Source organism: Schistocerca nitens, chromosome 1 (assembly GCF_023898315.1).
Source record: "Schistocerca nitens isolate TAMUIC-IGC-003100 chromosome 1, iqSchNite1.1, whole genome shotgun sequence".
Classification (NCBI taxonomy): Eukaryota; Metazoa; Arthropoda; class Insecta; order Orthoptera; family Acrididae; genus Schistocerca; species Schistocerca nitens.
In genome coordinates this window covers 534119460-534127605 of record NC_064614.1, presented here as the reverse complement: position 1 = coordinate 534127605, position 8146 = coordinate 534119460, and the positions used below count along the sequence as shown (strand labels likewise).

Genomic DNA, 8146 nt, shown 5'->3' with positions numbered 1-8146 from the left:
GTAGCTGAAAGACGACATCTCACCTGCCAACGCACGTATCGCACTGGGATGACGCTGTCGACATGTCTCTGAGCCATGATGGTCTCTACCGAATTACTACTGGGTATTTTTAACTTATATTGTGACGTTGTGTGTGAAAGCCTTTACGTATTTTGACTTACGTGGCTTTTTCCAGGTACGCTTATTCAGTTGTTTTCATCGTCACAGTAGCCATAAAAGCACTGCTTCCGAATCTGAATAGAGAGAGTGTAGTCACAGAGATATTATCCGTGAAATAACTCGCCAGTGCTATACCAACTAATCATACACAGACTGTTTAGCCGCATAGTTACTCAGGTTGTAAGAAGTGTGATTTGACAGCTTATTTATCAATATTGTAGCCGACGTGAGCAAATGGTTAACGACTTAGCCAGAATGATGTATCTGCACTAACAAAGCATTCACTTCCCTTTAGAGTCTCTTCTGTTATTCCGCACAGAAGCAGCTAAGGAACAGGGATAAAAACTGATACGTGTTGGCGATATTTTTCTGTGCACTGATATAGAAAATTCTGGAGAACACCCATTTTACTGGTACTTCTTACCGTTTGAATAAGTGTACCAGACAGATTAATGAAAATATTTGTTTCAGAGCTCTGTAGTAGGTAAAGCAATTGCTTAAGTCCGAAGCACAAGGAGACGAACGTGTGATCTACACTCCTGGAAATGGAAAAAAGAACACATTGACACCGGTGTGTCAGACCCACCATACTTGCTCCGGACACTGCGAGAGGGCTGTACAAGCAATGATCACACGCACGGCACAGCGGCCACACCAGGAACCGCGGTGTTGGCCGTCGAATGGCGCTAGCTGCGCAGCATTTGTGCACCGCCGCCGTCAGTGTCAGCCAGTTTGCCGTGGCATACGGAGCTCCATCGCAGTCTTTAACACTGGTAGCATGCCGCGACAGCGTGGACGTGAACCGTATGTGCAGTTGACGGACTTTGAGCGAGGGCGTATAGTGGGCATGCGGGAGGCCGGGTGGACGTACCGCCGAATTGCTCAACACGTGGGGCGTGAGGTCTCCACAGTACATCGATGTTGTCGCCAGCGGTCAGCGGAAGGTGCACGTGCCCGTCGACCTGGGACCGGACCGCAGCGACGCACGGATGCACGCCAAGACCGTAGGATCCTACGCAGTGCCGTAGGGGACCGCACCGCCACTTCCCAGCAAATTAGGGACACTGTTGCTCCTGGGGTATCGGCGAGGACCATTCGCAACCGTCTCCATGAAGCTGGGCTACGGTCCCGCACACCGTTAGGCCGTCTTCCGCTCACGCCCCAACATCGTGCAGCCCGCCTCCAGTGGTGTCGCGACAGGCGTGAATGGAGGGACGAATGGAGACGTGTCGTCTTCAGCGATGAGAGTCGCTTCTGCCTTGGTGCCAATGATGGTCGTATGCGTGTTTGGCGCCGTGCAGGTGAGCGCCACAATCAGGACTGCATACGACCGAGGCACACAGGGCCAACACCCGGCATCATGGTGTGGGGAGCGATCTCCTACACTGGCCGTACACCACTGGTGATCGTCGAGGGGACACTGAATAGTGCACGGTACATCCAAACCGTCATCGAACCCATCGTTCTACCATTCCTAGACCGGCAAGGGAACTTGCTGTTCCAACAGGACAATGCACGTCCGCATGTATCCCGTGCCACCCAACGTGCTCTAGAAGGTGTAAGTCAACTACTCTGGCCAGCAAGATCTCCGGATCTGTCCCCCATTGAACATGTTTGGGACTGGATGAAGCGTCGTCTCACGCGGTCTGCACGTCCAGCACGAACGCTGGTCCAACTGAGGCGCCAGGTGGAAATGGCATGGCAAGCCGTTCCACAGGACTACATCCAGCATCTCTACGATCGTCTCCATGGGAGAATAGCAGCCTGCATTGCTGCGAAAGGTGGATATACACTGTACTAGTGCCGACATTGTGCATGCTCTGTTGCCTGTGTCTATGTGCCTGTGGTTCTGTCAGTGTGATCATGTGATGTATCTGACCCCAGGAATGTGTCAATAAAGTTTCCCCTTCCTGGGACAATGAATTCACGGTGTTCTTATTTCAATTTCCAGTAGTGTATAAATGTGTTTATACGAGTAGTACTGCACACAGACTAGCCAATGAGAAACCCGCCAGGGTAGCCGAGAGTTGGGTAGGCGCGCCGACCCCAGATCGAATCCGCCCGGTGTACCGGCCAGCCTGGATGTGGTTTTTAGGTGGTTTTCCACATCATACTAGGTGAATACCTGTATGGTCCCCACGTTCCGCCTCAGTTACACGGGTCGCAGACATTTGAAACACGTCCGCACTATTTCACTATTTACACTAGAAGCAGACAGCTGGGGTACACTGATTCCATCCCTGAGGGTACAGGTTGGCGGCAGGAAGGGCATCCGGCCACCCCTAAAACTAACCTTACCAAATCCGTTGTAACCACGCCGACCCTGCGATCGCTGCGGAACTATGGCACGAGCGAAAGAAAGGAAGAAGAAAGACTAGCCATTGAGAAAGGAGTTGCAAAATAGACTACCCGCAACTCTAGAACTTATACAGTGAACAGCTGCGTCCACTCATTTGCTGATGTGTCATATGTTATCGGGCAAAGTGTAGTGTAGTGTAGGATAGTGTTGTCAATACTCACAGCAGGTGGTGGCGGTGCGCAGGTGCGGCAAGCGGGGCGACGAGCTTGCCCGAGTAATAGGCGGCGGCGGCCGCGGCGGAGGCGGAGGCGGCGGATGGCGCGAGGGGCCCCGGCGCCGGCTGTGGGTGGGAGGCGGTGGGGGCGGCGACGGCGGGGGCTGGCTGGTGCTGGTGCTGCGGCGCGGCCGGCGGCGACGGGTCGCGGTCCTTGCTGGCCATGTCTGCCAGCGACCAGATGCGCGGCTTGCTGGGCCCCGCGGGCGCCGACTGCTGTGAGCTGAGCGGCGCACCCGCCCCCGCTCCCGCTCCCGCTGGCCGCGTGTACAGCAGATGCGGGGGCGGCGGCAGGCAGTCGGCCGGCGACTCGGGCCGCGAGCCGCCCCACTCGCTGCTGCGCGGCCGGTCGCCGTCCTCGCTGGACCCCGTCCCAGAGTCCTTGCAGTCTGCAACGCAAACGGACACTCAACAACACGCCGCATACGTGGCTACACAACTGAGCGGACAGGATAAAAATTTATTCACCCCTAAGAGGTATATTTCGTGCTTCGTATTCACAATAACCTGAATGAATGTACCCAGTTCACGATACGAAAACCACTCCTAAAGCATCACAGAACCACTGCTAGCCTAAATTACATATTCCACACCCTGAGAGGTAAACGTTTCATTGACACTTAGTGCAGTCTGTAAGGGATCCACGATTCCTTACTCATATACAACCACATTTTTGCTCGCACAGGTAACAGAATCGATTGTCAAGCGCCGAGAGCGCCAAGTAAGGAAGTGTCATTGTTGACAGTCAGTGTGTAGCTTGGTTGCTGCAAATGCGTAACGGGACGGCGGGGTGGATCACCATTGCCGTTGGTTGACCCTAAGTAAAACATAAGAATTATTCCGAATGGCGACAAAGTTTTTCTACCAAAAGGTGATTACAAATACGGAGTGCCAATATTACGCGTTCTCGTCTACCTCGCCAGCTAATGTATTACAGCGAAGGTATCGTGTGCGGATTATTGTAACAGTTTGTGACGACACTCGATGTGCCGGCTGATCAAAAAGACAGTATAAATTTGAAAACTTAATAAACCACGGAATAATGTAGATAGAGATGTAAAAATTGACACACATGCTTGGAATGACATGGGGTTTTACTAGAACAAAAAGAAAGTTGTCGAGCCTTTTTTCTTCGAGGAAACGCGTGATTCTGGTTTTGTAACTGCTACCGTGACGGGTGAGAGGTACGCCGATATGTTACAGAATCGCATCATCCCCAGCCTGGCTGATAAACACCTGCTGGAACGTACGATGTTTATGCAGGATGGTGCTCCATCCCATATTGCTAGACGCTTGAAAGATCTCTTGCGCGCGTCGTTTGGTAATGATCGTGTGCTCAGCCGCCACTTTCGTCATGCTTGGCTTCCCAGGTCCCCAGACCTCAGTCCGTGCGATTATTGGTTTTGGGGTTACCTGAAGTCGCAAGTGTATCGTGATCGACCGACATCCATAGGGATGCTGAAAGACAACATCCGACGCCAATGCCTCACCATAACTCCGGACATGCTTTACAGTGCTGTTCACAACATTACTCCTCGACTAGAGCTATTGTTGAGGAATGATGGTGGACATATTGAGCATTTCCTGTAAAGAACATCATCTTTGCTTTGTCTTACTTTGTTATGCTAATTATTGCTATTCTGATCAGATGAAGCGCCATCTATCGGACATTTTTGAACTTTTTTTTTTTTTCCTAATAAAACCCCATGTCATTCCAAGCATGTGTGTCAATTTGTGCCCCTCTATCTACATTATTCCGTGATTTATTAATTTTTCAAATTTATACTGACTTTTTGATCACCCGGTATTTCATCTGAGCTGAGATTTAACACGAATTGATATGTATAACAATGGCAGTGGTTGTCTCCATTGGTATTTAACGAGAATATATAACTTTACTTGGTGCAAACTCTCGCGAACTTGGTTAATGCAAAACCTCATTCTTCTTAGTATATCATTAATCAGCAACAAAATTCCGACTGAAACAACTCTCGAGGCGCTTAAGACCTATCAACGCTATCCATTAAGTCACGATCATTGGAACAAAAGTTTAAGCTGCTAAATTATTAGATCACTAACAACAGAACATTTAATCGCGGTCTTTTAAATTCAGCCCTACATCATTTGAAAAGAATCGAAACCGCTGTTCATCGGACCACACAACGAGTCCTAGTCAGCTACTGGGTAGTTCTTTGTTGTTTGGCTCATTGGAGACATGCAGCTTCACATGTCACTGTGAGCAATGGCCTTTTACAGGGTACTCTGTACAACCATGACTCGGAAGGCCCAATGGTACTTATGACCACCGTGTCATCCTCAATCGACAGGCTTCATACGGATGTGGGGGGGGGGGGGGGTTGTGGTCGGTCGTTAGCAGTTTTCGTGACCAGAGCAGCTACTTCTCAGTCAAGTAGCTCCTCAATTGGCCTCACTAGAGCTTACTCCACTCCGCTTGCTAACAGTGCTCGGGAGAGCCGAATGATCACCCATGAAAGCGTTAGCCAAGCCTGACAGCGCTTAACTTCGGTGATCTGACGGGAACCGTTGTCACCATTGCGACAAGGCCGTTGACTTTTGCAAGGTACCCGGTTCCAGATGTTCTTCGCGCACAGTTTCCTTCGCTATGTTCGTTCGCAAAATTGTTGAGACCGATCTGCAAGCACGGACAACGATAATTTCTGTAGACGTTGAAACCGGTTGCCATTGACAAGGCGTCAATGGTCTCTGTCGGTTACGGTCACTGTTCTTACGCCGAGTTACCTGGTTGGTAATGGTAAACCACTCCATGGGCAGTCTGCGATGATGCACCAACAAATCGGGCAACTTCATTTAAGACGTGGTTATGGTGTCGTCGGAACACAACAGCTCCTTCCTGTTCTTCGGTCATTTTTCCACATCAACCCATCTTACGGCCCAAAGAAATGACAGATACTGGCTGCGAGCTGGCATTGATTGAACTCAGTAAATAATGTTGAAAATTTGTGCCAGACCTGGATTCGAACCCGGGTCTCCCACTTAATAGGCAGTTCTCTGTCCACTGAGCCATCCAGACCCGTCGGTTACTGCAACTGCGCTCACTACCCTAGCACGCCTCCAGTCGGACCCAAATTCCCAAATAATCCACACACTACTAATTTTATGTCCATTGCTCATTATCCTAATTACTCGCGGCATTTCGCCAATTCCCGTAAGTGTTCGAGCCCGGTGTGAAATCACTGGCCGTCACGCTTTTATACGAATACATCAACCCAGCAGGATGCTAATTATAGGCAAATGTATACCAGCACATTTTGCTGTTAGTCCGCGTTTTGTGCCCACGGAAGAAATTATAGCCAGTGTAGAAGCAGGAATTCGCAGTGTGGATTCTGTAACAGCTGAAGAAATGCGTATAGAAACAGTGAGAATATTAGCAAATGCAAAACCGCCGAAAAGTAATATAACTGTAGGTGAGAGAAGAGCTTTAAAACTCCTGAATGACGACGATAGTATTTTGGTTCTCCCAGCTGACAAAGGAAGCTCAACGGTGGTTATGGATGTGGCCGACTATCAGAGTGAAATTACTGATCTACTGAATCCGCAAGCATATAGGAAGCTGAATAATGACCCCACTAACAACGTTCTCAGAATTGTGTCGCGGTTAATAAAAAAGTCCCCCATTGAAGAGAGTGCACAGAAAGGTCTCTGCAATTCGGTTGCGCTACCACCGAGGCTTTATGGATTGCCCAAAATTCATAAAGAAAATTTGCCGTTAAGACCGATACTAAGTGCCATTGGTTCGCCCACCTACTCGTTATCCAAGTTTTTGACTACGCTGTTAAAACCACATGTGGGCCGTTCGGACTCTTATATAAAGAATTCGACACATATCATCAGCAGATTGAATGGCATAGTGGTCCAGCCGGAGGACATATTGGTCAGCTTCGATGTGGTATCGCTGTTTACCATGGTTCCACTTAATGATGTATTCTAACAACTGGATCGAATTTTTCCTGCCGATATTTCAGAACTGTTTAAGTGTTGTTTGGCGACCAATACTTCAAGTGGAATGGACAGTTTTATGAGCAAACGGATGGCGTGGCTATGGAAAGCCCCCTAAGTCCCGTAATTGCAAACTTCTTTATGGAGAAATTCGAAGAACAGGCCTTAGGTACTGCCAGCAAAAAACCAAATGTATGGTTCCGATACGTGGGTGACACGTTTGTGCTGTGGAGACATGGTAGGGAGGAACTAAGCCGGTTCCACGAACATCTGAACAGTATAAACTCGAGAATTCAGTTTACAATGGAGGAGGAGAAAGACGGCAAATTACATTTCCTCGATGTGCTTGTTTTTAGAAACGAAAATGGTAGTTTGGGCCACTCAGTATACCGCAAACCCACGCACACGGACCGTTATTTGCAGCGGGATTCGAACCATCACCCCCAACAGAAGCGGGGTGTTATCAAGAGGTTAGCGGACAGAGCTAGAAATATTTGTGAACCTGAGTTGCTCGACGCTGAGATGGAACATCTCCACAATGCACTAATGAAGAACGGATATTCGTCCGCCGAAATAAAACGTGCGTTGAGGCAGCCACGCAGAAATCATACTGACGTACAGGCTACTGCGAAATCTAAGGTTTTCCTGCCGTTTGTTAAAAATGTAACGGAAAGAATAGGGAGGATCTTGACGAAGCGGAATATTACCGTAATTTACAAGCCCACAGGAAGATACAGGAATACCTTAAGCCTGCCAAGGACGCTCGCAAACCATTGGAAAAAGCTGGAGTGTATAGGATCCCATGCAGTTGTGGTGATGTTTATGTGGGTACCACTAAAAGAACTGTTTCTAAACGTTTGGAATAACACAAGGGAAATTGTAGAATAGGAGAAACGGAACGATCAGCTGTTGCGGAGCATGCTTTCCAGCCAGGGAACCACAATATTCGTTTCGAGGAGACGCAAGTACTAGCGACCACAAGCGGATATTACGAAAGGCTCTACAGGGAGGCAATCGAAATCGCTAAACACCCAAATAATTTCAACCGAAAGGAGGAGGGCGTGAAATTACACGGTATATGGATGCCGGTGTTAAAGAAGATGTGTACCACCCGTCCACTACTGGGTGATGGCAACGGCGACAGACAGCGGCCAATTGCACTGACGTTTTCAAAACACGTGACGTCACGCCGCGGTGCGGGAGCGCGCGGACACGGAATTTAGCGGCAGTCAGTAGCGAGCCAGTGGGTGTGTTGGACCTTCCATCGAGCTACGGACCCCCTTGAAGATGTCTCCCGCAGTCGGAGACGAAACGTTGGGAATCGACGCAGAATTCATCACCCGACCACGGCATAACAGCCCGGATAATTATAATGGACATGATACCAGTACATTACCAGAACTTAAGTCAGTGACCGCACGGTACCGTTTCTACAC

General features: G+C 49.2%; 1 protein-coding gene across 1 annotated transcript in view; it reads right to left on the bottom strand.

Moving 5' to 3' along the window:
* Positions 1–690: 690 nt before the first annotated feature.
* The window catches only part of LOC126259615 (iroquois-class homeodomain protein IRX-4), a 247300-nt gene continuing 239844 nt past the window's right edge, over positions 691–8146 (bottom strand). The window contains exons 4-5 of the mRNA XM_049956571.1: positions 2795–3121; positions 691–698 (exon numbers count right to left, since the gene is read on the bottom strand). Coding sequence (XP_049812528.1) covers positions 691–698; positions 2795–3121 — 335 coding nt within the window. The remainder of the gene's footprint in view (positions 699–2794; positions 3122–8146) is intronic.